Source organism: Haliotis cracherodii, unplaced genomic scaffold, assembly GCF_022045235.1.
Source record: "Haliotis cracherodii isolate W230 unplaced genomic scaffold, xgHalCrac1.p SCAF_7, whole genome shotgun sequence".
NCBI classification, from domain to species: domain Eukaryota; kingdom Metazoa; phylum Mollusca; class Gastropoda; order Lepetellida; family Haliotidae; genus Haliotis; species Haliotis cracherodii.
Genome location: NW_027266330.1, coordinates 42,667,811 through 42,688,657, shown reverse-complemented (window position 1 = coordinate 42,688,657; position 20,847 = coordinate 42,667,811). Strand labels below are relative to the sequence as shown.

General features: G+C 37.9%; 1 protein-coding gene across 1 annotated transcript in view; it reads right to left on the bottom strand.

The window, feature by feature from the left end:
- Positions 1–20,847, bottom strand: part of LOC139448901 (retinal guanylyl cyclase 2-like) — a 525,408-nt gene that overhangs the window by 187,164 nt on the left and 317,397 nt on the right. The window contains exon 13 of the mRNA XM_071230419.1: positions 16,796–16,988. Within this exon, the coding sequence (XP_071086520.1) occupies positions 16,796–16,988 (193 nt within the window). The remainder of the gene's footprint in view (positions 1–16,795; positions 16,989–20,847) is intronic.

Genomic DNA, 20,847 nt, shown 5'->3' with positions numbered 1-20,847 from the left:
TTAAGTTGCGCATCCATAATCACGTACAAATATATGTTTAATTTACCAGCCGATTCCTGGTGCTTCGTTATCTGTATGGTGGCACCCTCGCTAGCATTTTCTATTCTCCGCCCACTGCCGTGTAGTTGGTCATGGTCCGTTGTTCGCATGTCGAGCCATAGCGCGTACTTCGTGGTGAGGTATTCACCCATCGATACACTCCCGAGAGACAGATCTTTCACGACCGCGTTAACTTCCGGAGAACGTTTTACATAAGGAAGTTTTTTAATCTCATCCCACTGGTGATACGCTAGCATTCCTTGGCTATATAGTTGATTAGGAACGCCCTCGATAGTCAATTCTACTTTTGTAATCTTGGGATTGTAGAACTTCTCGGTATTTCTTTTAAATGCATTGGAGGGGTCCTCGAACAACATTAAAATACCCTTCAACGACCTCGTGGGGACGTTTAGATTGATATTCCACATCGTATCTTTTTTGTCCCTCGTGATCTTTCGATGTCGCAGCACGCGATCGTACAAAATGGCTAAACTTCCCGAATAATGGTTACGAATTTGTCTGGCTATTTCGGGATCCGTTATCATATCGCACTCCAGCGAGATATTGTCAATGGAATAGCTAGCATCTTCACCACCGGTTCTGATTACTCTACCGTTGTCGTTAAAAGTGAGTTCATATTCTAACCTATCAACTAAGGATGCTTGATAAAAAGGCATGTGGGAATCTAGTAATTCAAAGTCTAGGGGAATATAGAATCTGTTACCTAATGCGTCGGCAACTGCCTTATCTTTTTCGTTGGTATCAACACCATTTTCAGCTCCTACGCGCAGTCTCAATGTGTTCTTATTACAAATACCTTGGTACTGTAAGTTTTCCCGCTCTTTATCCGTTCTCCAGAGATCCATGTAACAATAGTATACATCGCTATCGTCGATACTCAAAACCTCATTACCGCTAATTTTAATAGCGATTTTCTTAACGATAGCACGACCTATGTTCTGAACGGGCTCCCTGTTAACGTCGGTAGAAGTCAAACTAATCGTAAATGCTAGTCGGACAGTTCCCGGAACTAACACATCGTGTGCGCCCAGATTAGGAAAGCGAACCAGAAGCGTTTGATTCTGATCGATGGTACTAGGGTTATCAGTTATAGTTACAGACTGACGAATTGCCTTGACCCCTAATGGATCTCGAAGTCTACGTTGTGGGTTTAACTTGTGTCCATATTGCGAAGACATTGTTGTCATGGGTGAACTCATGAATAATACAGCCAAGATATCCGAAATCGACAAGTATATAGCTTACGAGAAAACAAAACTTGAACAGGCGGGCGATGAGTTCAGTAGACGCTGCGTAACGGAAAGATTGCGTAACTTAGAAGACGAAAGATCGGCCTGCATCGAAGCAGCTTCCAGTAATAGAAAGGCACTTCGTTCCCAAATCAGTCGTATTCGAGAAACTATCGATCAAGTCCTCAACAATGACACTACACTGGCCTATAAAATTAAAACATTGTTCAGAGAACAGGGAATAACAATTGCCAGTATTTTAACCGCGTTGGGATTTATTATATCGACTTTGACTCTTGCGTTAACTGGTGGCACAGGTGGTAGTACAGTGGATAAAAAAGCATTTAAAAGCATTAGGTTCAGCACTGGGAAAGCTCGCTGAGAAAGCTGCGGCCGCACTTCCCGGTATAATAGGGAGTGTTGTTTCCTGGCTATTGAATTTATTAGCTAAGACCACCACTTGGCTTAGTCAAAACTTGTGGGCACTGATCGTAGCAATCGCAGGGCTGTTGTACGTATCCGCTAAGAACTATTTAACCAAATCAGTTTTTTCATTGATATGTTGTTGATTTTTAGCCACAATATGCGGTGGTACTTGTGTGTTAGTAGATGGTTGAGCGATAGTTGGTGTTTGTGGCTTGACTATTCCCTTTTCGCCTGTGATTGTTTGCATTATTAATTCGACGGTAATATCTGAATTTATACCTGTTTTTTGTTGATCGGTAGCGATAACAATTTTACTATTATAGCCTATCACTTGGCCAATCTTAAGTTCCATATTACTTGGAGACATGTATAGTCCCGGCGCATAAACGTAGTCTACTTTGGATTGAGCGTACTGTAATACATCTTGAAAACGCTTTATAGACGATGATATGTCAACTGGTGAATTAATGGCGTCCTCCACGTTTGAGACAAACTGTTTTTGTGCATCGAGCGCCGTCCCAGAACCGATAATGGACGTTTGTGTTTGCGATTGTGCACCGAGAATTGCCCATACATAAGTTCTTATCGATTCGTTAACCCTTTCGCCCCAACTGCCCGCTTTATCGGGCAGCATAAACCGTGTCCCAGTACCCGGCTGCCTGAAAAATCTGGCGGCTACTGTCCAAGCCCCACACACGGCTGCCCAATAAATCGTGTTTACAAAATCGCTCTTTCTACTTCCTTTCTCGTGTGTAATCTCGTTCTAAATATGGAAACGAGATCTACACGTAATGACACGTCATTCGATGGAATTTCCCAGTCTTTTTGGCGCGAAAATCGCGGATGTCACCTGTTTTTCGCGACAGGTATTTTTCTCGCTTGAATCGTAAATCTAGCGTAATGGCGGCCAACTACGATTCGGATAGCGATCAGATGACTAACAACGACTATCGGGAATAATAATGTGTTTGATTTGAATAATTTACGCGAAGGGGAGAGGGAATTTCGTGAATATTTTGGTGAAGATTTTGACGGTTTCGACGAGGTGTCCCCCCTCCCGCCAACTTTCAAGAATGGGAGTGGCAGAGGGACCACAACAGTGGAGACATGAGGGATTTTGAAGAGGCGACCGGACTCAATAATATATATTGACACGTGAGTGAAGTATCGTGCTTTTGATTTTTTCCAACTGTTTTACAATGATTCTGTGTTTGAACAGATTATCAGTGCGACGAATGAGAATGCAGCCTACAGGTGAACGAGCTATCACAACAACAACAAAGGTGAGTGGCATGACGTATTTCATTCTCTTTTTTAAAATTTAATTTTCTGATCGCAATCGGAATTGTAGTTTGCCGGTTTGTCTTATGTCCTTATATTTCGTTCAATTTGAATAAAATTTATTTCCATATTCATGTTTGTTTTCTTGTTTTTTACATCTTAATTTAAATTTTAGCAACTGTAATAATTATTCATTTATTAATTGATTATATAAAGTACTGATTTAATTTATTATGCAATTGTAAATAGCAGTGTATTGTAAATATGTTATCACAACTTGTATATTTGCAGAACTTGAATTTACAATCTTTCTGTCCTTTTACAATCTCTCCCTCCTTTCAGATCAATCTGTGATATCTTCTCTGTGATGTCATTCTTATAGTAGCTGTGTTTCAATGTTCAGGTAATGTGATAAATTACTATTTAAAAACTTAAAAACTTAATTTTGTTTCAAATCCTGAAAAAGAACAAAATAAATCAAATATTTGTGTTTTTACCTGTGTTAACGAGTTTACCTGCATTAACAAGTTTACCTGTGTTAACGAGTTTACCTAAGAGGCTGTAAGTGTATCATAAGTAATATGTGACATCAGTATGAAAACAAAGTCAGTACCAAGAGTTGTAAACTTGTTTATTTGTTTACAGATGTGCATGAAGAGAATATACCTGTAACACCTGGGATTACCTGTGCCATCCAAGATGACAAGACCACTGTGTTATGTTTACCTTGTATCTGTGATTTATTTTTGTGATTTTTAATACAATTTGAGCCAAAATTCATTGCGTGTTTTCATTTTTTCAGTGTTTTCAAGTTTTATTTCACTTGTAAACACCTGTAATTAGAAAATAACAAAGGTTAGAGACAGTAACAACAAAGAATATTACAGTATACTTAATCCTCTTTACAATGGACATGAAAAATGTATATTAAAAGCAAGTTTCTGGTAGAAAAAGTGCATCAAAAATGATAGTGTGATTTTCCAATAATACTGCCAGGGAGGCCAGTGTGCAGGCCTTGTCAGTGTCAGGGATTGCAGGGTTTCAAGGGACATAACTCTGGGGCAGCCAGGGATGAAAGAGTTAACTCTTACAAATCCTGGGTTAGTAAAATTATTTTCCGTTTTATCATTAAGAATTTCATTCCAAGCGTGTGCGGTATCGTTCATTTGTATAAATTTTGTAACAATATAAATTAAACCACTCTTAAAACTCATAATATCCCCTCTCCAATCGTTACTATAAAGTTCCCAGCCTTTATACCAATCACCGTTTTTTTGAAAATAATCATACATTCTTGAGTAAAGTTTGCTGGTATGCTCCAACTTACCAAAATGAACTTTAACTTTATTAAGTTCTTTATATACATAATCGCTTTCTTCTTTGACGGATATTTTTTCCTCTGTGTAAGGAACACCTAGACCATGGTTTGCTCCTTTAATACGCCAATCTTTACTCGTAGAAACATTAAATTCCTGACAAATACGCTCATACGTGGACCTATCATAATTATTATTTGTGGAATTCCACACTCGATCATGCGGTAACGGAGCACTAATTTCTTTAAGTATACGTCTAATCTGATAGTACACGTGAAATGTTATAACAGACTTATTCAGTTCAAATCCTGGAGCGTAAAGAGATACGCCACATCCCGTTGTGGCACACCATATGGCAAAGTTTAACTGATTCTGCCAAAATTGCATCGGATTGTGAAACCAATCATGCACCATTTTATCGCTAGTTGCCGTGACCCTGTAATTTTTAAAGATATCGGGGAATTTAACGAAAAATTCAGCACCAGAGGCAGTTACTATAATCGATTGATTAGTAATGTATCTCGATTTCATATTTAAGTTATGATATAGTATCATTGTATATTTAATATGTATGTTACACTCCCGGGAATAACAAATGGCCAGTATGAACTGCTTCATACTATCGATAACTCGGATGGACAACTCGAAGTCGCCCTATGCGATGTAACGTATTACCCGCTGTGGACCAATATAAATAATGGGAAAATAAATAATGAGATGAATATACCAGGTGAAATAGATGATGTCATTTACATTATACCTGATGGGTATTACAGCGTATACACACTCAATGATGAAATTTTTAAGCCTAAAGGAATTAGTATCACACAAAATGAGTCGAATGGGACAGTGAAAATCAACACTGGAGAAACAGGTATATTTATTGGTGAGAACTTAGCAATTACACTTGGATTTGGGCAGGCAATAACATTACCACGCAACACAACAGTGAGTGTATATGCATTACCCGATTTAATTCCCTATAAAGAGTTGTGCATCCATCTTGATCAAATAAGCACGACGGATAATATTCAACTAGAAAGTCCTTCAACTCTGCTCAGATCTATTCCAGTGAAAAATGAAAAATATAATAGTGGTAGAACAGAATCTTTCTCGTCATTACAGTATAAAAAATTAAAGCGGGGTATTATTTCAGACCTCAAAATTTCTGTATTAGATGTAAAACACCAACCTGTACATATAGGATACTTAAGTGTAACACTCCATATTATAAATAATGGTTGATGCATCAGGCCCTGGAACGCTCAGACAATGTAATACAATTGGGCTTTCCGATCTCGGAGACACAGAAGGATTCGGTAAACCCGGTACCGATGGTAAGTTATACGCTTTACACTTACACGATAATGTATACAAGCGGAAAGAAGTTACATTCACGGGTAATCTAGAAGATTTAAGCGATGTCGATGTTAGTAGACTTCTTAAAAACACTTCGTACAATATTACTCGCAACGGTGAGAATAAATGGACTATGGTCGAAGCAAACATCGAGTGGCTATTGAATATCGTCATTACCCCACCTTATGTTATGATGGGTAAGGGACATAATTTAACTAAGATAATAAATAGTGGTATTGTACTTGCGGCCTATATCCCGTCAAAACGAAAAAGTGTGTTAGTCTCTCCCCTGCCAGAAGACCCAGGTCATATGTTACATAGTCGTCCGGCAGTCCAAAATGTTAGATTAAATTTGGTTGCTGAATTCGATGATATTAAAATTAACTTGAGTGCAATACCTAATATTTCTACTCTTATTATTGAAGTCTTGTTCGGAGATGCACCGGTAGATGCCTTCGAAATATTACCAGGTCTATCGATTAAATGGCTCAAGAAACACGAGCGTCAACGTTGCAGTATTATTCATATCGGAGCATCGCCCGTTGCAACCCTCGAGGGGGTCCAAATTATTAAAAGTGGTAGTATTTCTCTTACTAAGATATTCTTGCCATATAATATACATTTGATAAGGTTGATGTATACTCTCAAAACATTTAAGCAAGACCAATTAAAGATTATTATATATTCGTAATATACACTATGAGTTTATATCCAGCGCTCGATGAAGCAATTGAAAAGATGGAAACTGTTGATGGATTTCGATTACATCAAATAAGCGACATAAAACATCGAATAGAGAAGGATAGGGAGTTGCGACTTGGATTGTATAAAAAGTATCGCAGAGCAGTGAATGCTCTGGACGGAGTTGACACCGCTCTTGTAGCAGCTGGCATGGGACTCGGTGTAGCTGGTGTCGGTTTACTATCAACTATAATTGCCGTGCCTATCGTGCTCGGCATGGAAATAGCCGCCGGAGTCTCGGGACTGGCAGGTTTTATTTCGCCAATAAACAGTGTGCTGCAGGCTCAACAAGAATCCCCAATTAAGCCAAAACAATAAATATTTTATTAAACATTTGCCTTGTCCGAATCCGAGGAAATAAAATTAGGGTTGCGTACTAGTTTCGTAAAATCTCCGTCCAAAACTTGATGATCCGGAAGTGGGGAGTCATGAATTCTATACAACTTCCACATAAATGTAGGTAAGGGTAGCTGGTCATTATGTCTGAGCTTCAGTAGATTTTCAGACACCTGGTCTACCACTTTGACTGCATAACTCGACCAGAGCAATGTGTGGTGGGTGTGTTGAGATTATGTAGGAGCATGACATCCTCCGTAATCCGGCATCTTGGGTGGTACATTTTCTTTCATAGGAGGTTGGAGTACAGGCATAAGATGATATAACTCCTCAATGAGTCCACAAAGCTGTATTCCTCTGTATAATCCCACTGGGGTAAACCGTCAGACTGATTAACCTCCTCATATACACTACTGCCTAAAAGTTCATTCCCCTAACACGCGTTGAGAACGCGTGTAACACGCATGTGACACGGGTGCTCAAAGGGTTGCCACGCGTGTAACACAGGACCGGGTTCCAGTTGAAGTTGACAAATTTATCCAATGAAAATTGAGATAAAACAAAACAGTGAGATGTGAAATTTGAGTTAATGAGCCGCCATTGAGCTGTGTTCACCAGACCGTCCAACAAGGTCGGTGTTGACACGATTGTCGCGGGTTGGTAAATGTTCGCCATTAAGGAATATGTCCCATTTCCCCACACCCCACTTTCTGTTTTGTATTTTAAAAGAATAAATAAAAGAAGGTTTTGTGTGGGACACTTTTATACTAATTATAAGGGGATGTTGTAAATGAATATGAACAGCCATGCTGTCTGACTGTTGATAGAATTTGAGATCTTCACAATCACCGGGTGTGACCATGTAGACAGAATCTCGTTAGGGTTTGTGCTTTTTACATTTGCCCAATGACCATAGTGAGTATTGCTGGGGATACCAAACGTAACAGTTTATTATTAGAGGTTGTGAGTACCTATACCACGTAGATAGGATATCTTTAGGATTTTAATCCTTCTTTGAGAGGCATTAAGAAGTTGGAGTACTAGGTTAGGATAAGATTTATGGGTGACTTTAATCCTTTCTTTCTCTGTGGGTAATCCTTTCACGTTGATTGGAGGAAGTCACTCAACCAGGTCATGACAGGTCGTGAGTTTACTCACTAACTACTGTGAGCGTTTTTGGCATGACATCTTTTCTTGTATAAACATAGAAACGATGCTCACTCACTCACTGTTAATCTTCTGCAGTTTGCTGGCAAAGTGGGGATAAACCTCAGTGTCAAAGACGATCAAACTTAGTTCGAATCCTTGTTTATATGTGACATAACCCAAATAGGGACATTACTTGGCAAGTGATGATGAATTTTAATATTAATATTATTATAGTTTATGAAATTGGTAATAAAACTTTAATAAAATTGTGCTTCACTCTCACGAAAAATATATTGTCTGTGAGTAAATTTATATGTCACGTTACATCGGCTTTTTTCAGTGATATTGGGACTACATGAAACATGGCTGGTTTTACATTTCTGATACAGGTGCTTGACTGACTGAATAGTTCATGATCAATTAGATATGTTTAAATCAGTCAAGTTTGGAACAATAGATGAATAAGTTGATACATTTGGACTGCAGTTACCGATTAACAACTTAAGACATAGAGACAGGGAGGAGATATATAACCAAACCTATGGTCCTGTTGAGACAGTTGACAGTTAGAACGTTGGATTAAATGACAGTAACTAATGTGAACATTCCCCGGTAATATCATAAAATACATCATAACTCATAACAGTCCGAGAGACAGCTTCCAGCCGTATACTAGTATTGAAGGGACAATCGCTTTTGACAGTTTAAAAATAAACTCACCTTAAGGTGCTTGGCAAGTCAAAACTGACGTCCGTGAATATGTTTTTTAGGTTTGACAGCAACTATGCTTGTGGATTTCAGATTTGTTAGCTAGATGTTATTACAATAAGCGAAAATGTCTTAAAAGTCCACAGTTTGTTTAATAGTAAAAAAGGTGTGTTATAGATCTATCAAAGTTTTCTTTTATTGAACATAATATTTGCACTATATTGCTGTAAGCTGTAAATAATCTAGCCTCCCCATGTACGTAACTTACATATATTTATGTATGACCAGAACAGCAAATAAAGTTCTGGTAGATAGGTATCTCGGAGATTTAACGTGCGCTTTCCGACTTAAGCCTATCTCGCACACGGGGAAGTACTTATACTTGTACGTACTAATAGGGTAAAAAAAGCGTAAAAAGAAGTGTGTGTGTGTGTGTGTGGGGGGGGGGGGGGTGGGGTGTGGAGCGTGGGAAGGCACGGCGTCGGCTGGCGAGCGTGTGTGGCTAGAAGTCTAGCGGCGGTATCCTTGTAGTAGTCTCTTGGTCAGCTTAACATCCTGGGGGTCGGGATTCTGGTACAGACTCTTGGCAAGGTGGGCGGTGGTATTGGCGACGAAGTGGTTTGAGGTCCTTACGCCACTACTCTGGAAGAAGTGGTACACATCTGTGTAGTTTGTGATGTCGTACTCGATGTCCTTTCCCCCCTTCTTGTGCACCATGACGAAAGGGACTCCTTGTTTGGCGTAGAGATGTTCCTTTGGGGTGTTGATCTGGTCAACCTTGAGTTCCGGCCGGGCCTTGTAGTGGTTGATCGGAATGTCTGACTTTTCCACTTGTAAATAAAGTTCTTTGGTATGACCTCTTCTATACCTGCTGACGTTATCCTAATGTTCAATTTCAGTCTGCCTCACCAAGCGTAAGAAAGCATTGTACATGTTCTGATAAACCACACTGATGCAATTAAGCAAAAGAATATTTGCTGTGGGCAAATATCTATTTTCTATATATATTTGTGGATATGAAGCATTCTAGTTAATTGTGGATACACTGGGCAGACAGAATTGTGTTTATTTCCAGGCCATCCTGATCGTCGTTTACTACTATATGGTGTATGGTTGGAGGCAAGATCAAAGGCGCCGCACAGCATTTATTAGATAACAGAAGGGGTCGTCCGTTTCGCTTTGAACAACCACCCCACCCTCTCTGTAGGAGTTATATAATCGGTGCGCAAATAACTGTGTCAAGTCCACTGCCGGGCTGATGCGGTGTCAGTGTCAGCGATGAACATGAATGCTCAAATTATAGACCTGTAGCACTCACAAGTTGCTTAGCCAAAATATTTGAAAAGTGTATATTCAATTCTCTGATAACAGCAAATATAACCTTAGAAATAGATTCAACATACAAACAATCAAATGTAGAACACAGACCTATGCTTAAACATTTCTTCTTGACATGATCAACCTGCGGAGCCCTCTATCCGATGAAGTAACTAATGCTCGCTCATTAAAAGAAATCAAATCCTTAAAGGGGCACTGATCTAACGCAATTCCCCGGGACTGGTTGTTGCCTTTGTTATTGTTTTTCCCCAGTGAGTACCCGGATGTATAGCAGAAATCTAGACTAGTTCGCGACCTCTGCTGCGCCATTCGTAAGCGCATTAGTCAATTTTATTGTTAGTAATAAGGGCGTATGGTCAAATCGATCAACAAAATGAAATAGCATCGGTAACGGTGACGAAGTCACTTGCTTGGTAATTTTGCGATTTTCGTTTACACTATTTTGACTTGCAACACGAAGTAAATATTTCACCTGAGCATTGCTTTTTTAATAGTGTGTATATTTTTTTTACTGTCAAATGTGTAACATATTTATTAAACGTCTAAATATTCAGTTATTTTACAAAGTGACTGAAAAACATTTCTATCTGTATTATCATGATAACAAATTCCAAACATTTTGATGTTTAATGTCATCACCAAGAGACTGAAAATGTTACGTTGAAAAGCTGCTAATCCTACATAATAATCTGTTGTGATGATTGTAGGCCTTTTTGATCGTCTTAATCAATCTGGACAGATTTTTTAGTCGAAATGACTGAAATATTTACACATTTTATAAATTGCCTGAGAGAATCACATTTTACAAATTGACAGTAATATATACACGCTTACAAAGGAAAAGACCTGTGAAAATAACGTCTATCGCGCATTGAAGAATTTCCCAACCAAGACGTAGGGAAACAAGAACGAATCGGTTTAAAAGAAGGAAAACAAAATGCAAATATCATAATTACAACCTACCAAATTTATGTGTATAAATTTTAGGCAGCTTCCTTGTTCGAGGAATGTATCCATGAATATCCACACAAAGGAACAATATCCCACTCGTCTGCAGCTGTACAAAGAAACTTATTCGATGTCACTTGTCTCACTAACAATCAAATATTTTAAAAGATATATATCGTTTCGGGATATTATAACCCTTGTTCGTTTCTCAACTGATCACTTGGATTGTTTCAGGTGTTTTACATAGGTGTCACGTCTCAATGGTCGGCTGAGAAAGCCCACGTGACAACTATTTTCATAACGTCCACGGTTCCTAAAAAATCCATTGAGTGATAGATAACAATGATCAATCAATCAACGTATTATAAGTTAACACTTTGAACAAAGTATGTTGTTTTTACATCGGCACTTCACGCCAATATATGAGTGTATTCCCTTTGTATTAGAAAACCTAGACATGTAAACACTCACTCTTGACATATCCACTGTGCAAGATAACAGTGATAAATCAATCAACGTATTTTCTGTTAATCCTTTGATGACTAGGAACGATCCGTTGATTTACAAAACAAAGTAAATCAACTGATCATTTATCTCTTGCTGGGCTGCCACGTGCATATCACATAACTCACATTTCACCTCACTTCAAACCTGGATTTAGATTGAATAATTACCCCAGGTACAAGAAAGACCAAATTTGAACCTTTATTGGGTAATCTGAGGTGTGCTACAACTAAGTATACATGTTATAAATTCATTAACTGAGCAGCAAGTGAATGACGACAAATACACAAGTGTAGGGTTATACGAGAAAACGTGGATGACAACAAGGGAGTAGTAATCGTATTATCGACGCAAGCCGAAATCCGAAAATCCTTTCACTGCATGGATACTCTTTTTAGTATTAAACTATAACCATCTGGGGTATTTCCAAATGACATCTGATGAGCTCCGCTGTTCTTTTTGTCTGTTTGTTTAGGCTGAAGAAATTAATTAACATGTGTCCTTTGTCGAAATCTTTATAGATCACAGTTAACTAATCAGTGTTTATGCAAAAATGCGTAAAACAAATATTGCCTCCAGCCTCCAAGTTTATTTAGCTGTCCTTGCAGACGGTAGCCCAGTCTCTGGTCACTCTCAGTTGCGTTGCGTATCATCCGGGTACTCACGGGGGAAAAAAACAATAACAAAGGCAACAACCAGTCCGGGGAATTGCGTTAGATTAGTGCCCCTTTAATTAATCGTTCTGATGCAATTATTAATAATTTTGACTTCAAATATTTTCATAGATCATGCCAAATTGTCCACTGTCGCCTTAGGCTCGGCTGCAGTGACTTAAACGCTGATAAGTTTAGACGACATGTATCAGACATACCAGACTGCACTTATGAATATCACCTTGAAGATGCATTTCACTTTTTCTATAACTGTAAAAAAATACGATAATATCAGAAATGCTGTGTATTTCTACACACATGGGTATGGTCTAAAAATGATATTACATTGCAGTGGTTAAGCAGTTCTACGAACATGACTCTTTTTAAACCAGTTCACGACATTATTGTCAAAAGCAAAAGGTTTGAGTAGCTTAATTTTATGCATGTAGTAAAGGAAAACTGCATTACCTTATTTCACAGACACCACTTGCTTCAGTGTATTGGCTTCGTGTAATTTATTTGTGCATTTTGTATGTTTATGTTCATCACTCTCTTATATATATCCAGTTGTTGTTAAGTAGTTACCTGGAGAGGTATTACATAAGCAAGTTTTGCTTGTTTACCGATCCAGATTTCTTTTGAAATAAAAATACGTTTAAGCCAACACAGCTAACCCTAAAACACATGATTGTAAACTATTCCAAAAGGGGCACTAATCTCTGGCTTCTTCTCGGGTGTTGGACTCAAACTCAAACTCATTTATTCTTAGAATAACATGACATACAATTATCTACAATTTTTATTATGTACAATTTAACAAAAATAATAAAAATAGGATACGTGGATACTAATACAAATTACCAATTGTATTGTACACATTGTTAAGGAATTTAGATAGGCCTTTTAGATTTCTTACACTGTTAGTGGTCATAATTTTCTTAAATTTTTGGAAACTTAAGATATTGCTTATTTAAGAGTTCATATCGCCGTTGGTGAAAAGCTTCACATCGGAATAAATAATGCAATTCATTTCCCACAGCGATAGAATCACAAAGTGGACACTGGCTGTCTTCCCTGGGAATGTTCAGCAGTCGACCAGTTTCAACTGGTAATCCTTGGTTAGAAAGTTCTGACTTTTAGTATTGGGAGAAATATTGATTTTGAGAGCAGTAGATATTTCTCAAATGAAGGTTGATTCTTCAGGTAATACGACCTTTGGATTTCCGCTTGGGCTTACTAGCTGCCGTGAGTCAATTTGCTCGTTAACGCAACCGAGCGTGACAAAAGACTGGGCTACCAGTCTGCAAGGACAGCTAAATAAACTTACGCATTTTTGAAAACTGATTGGTTACCCGTGATCTATGAAGATTTCGACAAAGGGCGCATGGTGATTAATTTCTTCAGCCTAAACAAACAGACAAATAATGGCGAAAGCTCATCGGATGTCGTTATTTGGAAATACCCCTGATGGTTACAGTTTAATAATAAAAAAGTATCCCTGAGTGAAAGCATTTGCGGATTTCGGATTGCGTGGATGATACAATTACTACTCCCTTGTTGTCATCCACATTTTCTGGTATAACCCTACACTTGTGTATTTGTCGTAATTCACTTGCTGCTCAGTTAATGAATTTATAACATGTATACTTAGTTGTAGCACACCTCAGATTACCCAATAAAGGTTCAAATTTGGTCTTTCTTGTACCTGGGGTAATTATTCAATCTAAATCCAGGTTTGAAGTGAGGTGGAATGTGAGTTATGTGATATGCACGTGGCAGCCCAGCAAGAGATGTATGATCAGTTGCTTTACTTTTTTTTGTAAATCAACTGATCATTCCCAGACATCAAAGGATCAACTGGAAATACGCTGATTGATTAATTACTGTTATCTTGCACAGTGGATATGTCAAAAATAAGTGTTTACATGTGAAGGTAGGTTTAATAAACCTAGGGAATACACTCATATCATGGCGTGAAGTACAGATGTAAAAACAACATACTTTGTTCAAAGGGTAACCGATAATACATTGACTGGTTGTTCATTGTTATCTAACTCAATGTATGTTTTTAAGAACCGTGGACATTATAAAAATAGTGGGCTTTCTCAGCTAACTTGGCACCTATGTGAAACAATTGAAACAAACTAAGTGATCAGTTAAGAAACAAACACGGGTTATAATATTTGATACATTTAAATAACGTTTAAAAACGATATATTTAAATATTTTAATATATTTCATATATATTCCAAAAATTATTTCCAAATAATTATTATTAAAGTTTTTGATTCTCACATAGACATTTGACATCGAATAAGTATTTTTGTACAGCTGCAGACGCAATGGATATTGTTCCTTTATGTTGATATTCCCGGATACATTATAACTTTGGTAGGTTGTAATAATGATATTTGCATTTTGTTTTCATTCATTCACTGCAGCTTTGAACAGAATCATTCTTGTTCCTTTCCGTTTGGTTGGGAAGTTTTTCGATGCGTGATAGACGTTGTTTTCACAAGTATTTTCTTTTTTAAGTGTGTATATGTTACAGTCATGTGTAAAATATGATTCACTCAGGCAATTTATTAAATATCTAAATATTTCAGTCATTTTACAAATTGACTGAATAATCTATTCATTTATTTAACCGACTGACTAAAAATGATAAAGACGATCAAAAGAGCTTAAACACATCACAATATATTAATTATGCTAAGAAAAGAAGCCAAACAATACAGAACTGTACTTGGTGATGATATTAAACATAAACAAATATTTGGAATTCATTATCATATTAATAAAGATGGACATATTTTTCAGTTAATTTGTAAAATAAACTGAATATTTAGGCGTTTAATAAATTTCCTTAGTGAAATCTGTTTACATTTTGAATGTAAACATATACACACGGTAAAATAAGCAATGTTCAGATGAAATATTTACTTTGTGTTGCAAGTCAAAATAGTGTACGCGAAGATCGCACAATTACCAAGCACGTGACTTATCAAAACTGAATCACCATTACCGATGCTCCCCACTAATATACCTACATTTCCAAAACTGTATTTTATTTTTGTTGATCAATGTGACCATACGTCCTTCTACTATCAATAAAAATGCGCTTACGAATGGCGAGCACAGGTCGCGAACAAGTCTAGATTTCTGCTATATCATCCGGGTACTCACTGGGAAAATACAGTAATGCACAGGTAACAACTACTCCCGCGGAATTGCTTTAGATCAGTGCTCCTTTGTACGTTGAACTAAAATGATGTATCAAGGATCAAGTAGAAGATACATTGACCGCAGCGCTGGGAGTTTATTCAACAGACCCGTGAAAATAACACTGCTGTGTCTTATTATTTATTTTAGATGACGCAGTCAAAGCTCACTTCTCCTGGCGGCCATTATCGAACGTCCAGCTAAAACACAACCCCGCGCTTACGTCTACAGGTATCTTCCTGTAGTACGGTAATTAGTATTCTCTCCCTCAAGTGTATCCTCAATGATATAACCCACCCTCATTAATTACATGCTGCTCTTTTCCAGCATCACGGCTATGGAGCAGAGGTAAAGAGTCTAAGTCATCATAAAGTAATTAGGGTCCAATAAAAACAATGCGCCGCCAAACCTCATACATATTATCACTGAAAGTCGTTCTACAGACAGTTCATGTCAAATCACAATAAAAGCATTTCAATTGCAATAACATGTTCCAGGACCATGTATTCTCTTAACACCATCGGATTTAGAAGCAATGGTCGTATAAAACAAGACAGATCTATTTAATCACAACAGTTTTCATGTTATTCCCACAAAATCACATAAAGAAAGGAGACATTAGCAAATACATATGTATTATCATTTTTTGTCAGTATAACAAAATTTTCTCTCTTTGTTACCACCTCCAGGTTCTGCTTAACACGGGTCCTCCTTTGGTCAAAAGTTTGTTCCCCCTCTAATGAGTGTCACGCGTTGCACACGAGTGGCGGACGGGGTGCACACCCGTGTGCAACGCGTTGCACACGGGTCTCACACACGTGACCAACCCGATGCACACTGGTTGCGTAACGCGTTGCCCATGCGTGTAAGGGGAATGAACTTCTAGGCAGTAGTGTAGCTCCGATTCCGCCTCTGAATGACTGTGAGTAACTCCTTGGAGGGGTGGATGTTCATAATAGTCCATACACTCAATGTGTTCCCCGTGCAGTTCATCATCTGCTGGTGTCCAGGATTCCTGTATGTGATGACTGTATAACAGAGCCTGTACAGTAATCTTTGTCACGGCCGGTTAGCCGATCAGATGGACAGTAGGTTGGACGGTCCCGTTTTGTCACCGAGGACGTTTTGGGTACCGTCTGTTGATGGTGACCATATGGTAAGCCAGTCGGCTGGACAGTCTGCTGGGTTACCGTGCGGTGACCGTACAGTGTCTTACCTGGGGAGTATGGCCTTGCAGTACACTGACAGGACACAAGCGAACGGTAGGGTAAAGCTTGAGAGCTTCTACCCGGCTGGTCGGACTAATGTTACATGCACATACAAATTCCAGATTGATCTCTATACATTAAGGGACAATCTAGTTTACGCTATGGCAGTTGTAAACCATTTGTAGAGAAGATACAAAAACAAGCTAGATTTTTAACAGTTCTACAGTCATTGGTGCAGCAGATAAATAGCTGTGTAATTACAAACAGATTTGTTATTGGTTGAGATCCATATCCATGAGGGAAAATATTGGTCTTACCTTATAGACATCATAGTTATCTATTGTGGCATCAAACATTGTGTAGAGATCATTTAGTAGGTCCACAACTTGCATAGGGGTGCTCATGGCTGAAATAGTGGTGAAACCTACAATGTCACTGAAGTAGATAGTTGTTTCTTCAAATGTCTCTGCTTCAACTGGACGTCCTAATTTTAAGCTTTCTGCTACAGTCCTGAAACAAAGTGTAAAACCAATATTATCTCAGTGTGAGTGGGGAAGCCATGTTAAACTGTGATATGGTATCTTCATGGGCTGGCACTATATAATTGGAATACTTTTGGACTAAAAGAAGCAGACACAGAGACAGACAGACAGACACACACACACACACACACACACACACATATAAGATCGTGAAATAATCTGGAACAAAGTTAAAGTGATTTCTCCTCACTTTATATTCATATCTGTAGAGATGCTTCCTTTAATAGTTTGTTGTATGCAGATTACAGTCGTCCTTCCAAGTCGCATGCATATGTTATGTGTTTGCTAACACCATGACATGATGAGTAAGTGAGTGAGTTAAAACTTAAAGTCACATCAGCAGTATTTCAGCCATATTGTGGTTTTCAAAGGTTGTACATCATAAATACATGTAAACTGAAAAAGCCTGTCAACAATGGACAGTAAAATAAATAGATTTATCACAGATTGAAATTTAAAACTAGCTGGGAACCATAAAAATAAATCACTACGCAAAACAATACATGATAAAAACGGGCTATAGATCACCAGTAGCCAAAGTTAGGACATCATACTGGGGACCAGCAGGATTTACACCATTCAACCGCAGGCGATTGTATGCAAATTTAACCAAAAATTAATATGACACATATTCTATGTTGAAGAGGATGGTAGATATAGATATGCTTTGAATGACATGGACTTACAATATCCTATCTGGGGGACAATAATTTTATGCTACTTCAATCACTATTGAGGGCAGGGCCACTAACGATCTCAGTCAATAATTATATACTACCCACATATCATGGGATTTGTTGATTGCTGCTTTTGCAGCAGCACCAGCCATTGTGTTACCACTGATACCAACAAGGCTGGGTGACCAACAGAAAATGATGTTGTAATGGCCAGTAGCAAGATTATTATATAATTCAACAATGTCGATTAAGAGTGGATTTATACATGACATATTTTTGGTAGCCTGAAGACACAAAACACAGTCTGAAAATATTATGAACTGCTAATGCTTCTATTTATTATGAATATGTCTAAGAGCTGTTAAAATACCAATTGATTCTGATGTGAAAATTCAGCTGGCATGTGGTAACCTGGACGAGATGGTTCTGGATCCAATGATAGTAGTGCTAGCAACTGCGTCACCATCCTTGGATCCATCAGTATATTGGCATTTTTTATCCTTATTCCAAGAAGGGGTAAAGTTCCTCATAGAGGGTATGAAAAATGCAGTCTTATGCAGGATTAGATTTATTTGAAGATAATTTAGTGATATACGGTAAAGATAATGTTATATGTCAGAGTTGAAGTGATGGCTCGTAAGCCTCTATATATAGACTATTTATTGGAGATGTTCTGAAGGATCCTAGTCAGAGTCTTAGTCCTTGATGACAGAATATAGAATAGAATCAAGTATTTTGAGATTACTTCTGCATGCTTCCCCCTAAATGATAAACCTGTAATGAAGTTTTGAACGGATGAGAGACCCATAAAGTTGGAAGAGGGTATTTTGATTACTAAATAGTGTAACAGACAAGTACTACCTTGTGGGACACCCTGATCCTGATCATAATGACAGTTAAACATACAGTTAAACATTTGGATATAAATTTAGGCAAGCACCCCTTAATCCAAAGTCATGTAAATCTTTTAAAATAACGTACTTCCATGTTGTGTCATATGCTTTTTCGAGATAAAAAAAGATAGACACAGCATGTTTTTTATTTATAATTGCATTTTTCACAAATGATTCTATGAAACCACCTCTAATTCCATTATTGGTTTCTAAGAACCATATTAATCGATTATTGATCATGCATTCTATAGTTTTGCAAACGCAGCTGGTTAAGGAAATAGGTCCATTATTTGAGGGATCAGTATGATCCCTACCATGTTTCGGTATGGAAATAACTATGGCATCACACCACGAAGAAAGAAATTTATCGGATGTCCATATGTAATCAAAAATCAGAAGAAGGATTTCTAAACATGGTTCAGGTAGTAGGTGCTTCAGGAGCTGATAGTGAATGTTATATCCTGAAGCAGTGTCATGAGCTTGCCCAAGAGCAGTATGGAGTTCATGTATTGAAAAAACTTCATTATAATCTTCCCTATGATTCGATTTAAAATTAATAGATTTCTTTTCTTGCTGCTTTTGACATTTGTGGAATTTAGGCATATAATTCGAAGAGAAAAAATGTTTCACCAGAGTTTCACCAAATTAATTTGCAATTTCATCTCTATTGTAAAGATGTTGGAGGCTGGAATTTGATCCCTTACCGTTTATTTTCTGAATCATGTTCCATACTTGGGAGTGCATGAATTTATTTTTGAGATTTAAGCTTGCCAAGACTGGCATTTATTTTGCTTGAAAGTATGTTGTGCTTTAGCATTTTAAATTTTGAAAGCGTTCAAATTATGGACCATAGGATGGCGATGAAAATAATGTTCAGTCTTTTTCCATGCCTTCGAAGCTTGTGTGCATTCATTATTAAACCATGATGAAAGCAAACAAGCTTGGAAGGCACGGAAAAAGGCTGAACATAATTCATTATTATGAAACAATGGACCTGTGAAGATCCTAGGTAGAATAGGTCTTCAGAAACCCATGCTTGCCGTAAAAGGTGACTATGCTTGTTGTAAGAGGCAACTAATGGGACTGGATAGTCAGGCTTGCTGACTTGGTTGATGCATATCATCATATCCCAATTCTGTTGATCGATGCTCATAATGTCAATCACTGGATTGTCTGGTCAAGACTTGATTACTTACAGACCGCTGTCATATATCTGAAATATAGCTGAGTGTGGCGGTAAACAACAAACAAACAAATACATGCAAGAAACCATATGTGTGGAGTTGCAGAGGACTTTGGAATACATGCATCAGCTATTTTGGTAAGTTCATCAGACAACAGTTGTACAGGGTTAGGAACATCAATACACAGCTCAGGTTTTAACTTGTTGGATGATAGTATTTCAAATAGAGGCCAGATGGCCAGTTTCATGGAGGAACGTGAAATGGAAGTATTGCTGTTAGAAAATGGTCACTCACACACAAGTCATCATTGACTGACCATTCAAACTTATTCAGCTGATTAGAGCCCGTAATGGACAAATCAAGGGAAGAGTAGATACCTGTACCAGGATTTAAACAAGTGTCGGAATTATCATTAAAAAGACACATATTGATGTTAGAAATACAATCTTCCAGGACTTTCCCTTTACTGCTTGTATGCCCACTGCCCCAAAGGGGTTGTATCCATTCAAATCACCAATGATTATGCAGGGCTTGGGAAGCTGGAAATCAGCATGCTGAAGAGTAGATGATGGAGGAACATAAAGAGAGCACCAAGTAAAAACAATGTGCATGGTCACAAGGACAGCAACAGCCTGAAGAGTGGTATGGAGGGGAACAGGGCTATGATTGACGCCCTGTCTCACTAAGATTGAAGAATTGTCATAGCCACTGATAAACGACAACCATTATCTGAAGAACATTTGATTCCAAAGGCTAATTACCCTGTAGCCATGACATGTGACACGTTTCCATAAGTTAATTGTTAATTGTCATTATGTATTAGGCGCTCATCCCCGTTGTTAATCCTCACCAACATTTCATTGTATATTGACTGTCAGTCAACCTGGGACTAGATTTTCGAGATGATCATAGCCCTAAAGTTATCGTAAATTTGTCGTAAGGAAATCGTAGGCTATCGTAGCATATTTTTGAAACTATCCTAGCCCTAAGATATCTTAAGATTGTCGTAAATCTAAGATAGCCCCATACCTGTCGTAAGTTTATTTTATCTTCATTCAAGATGGTGGCATACT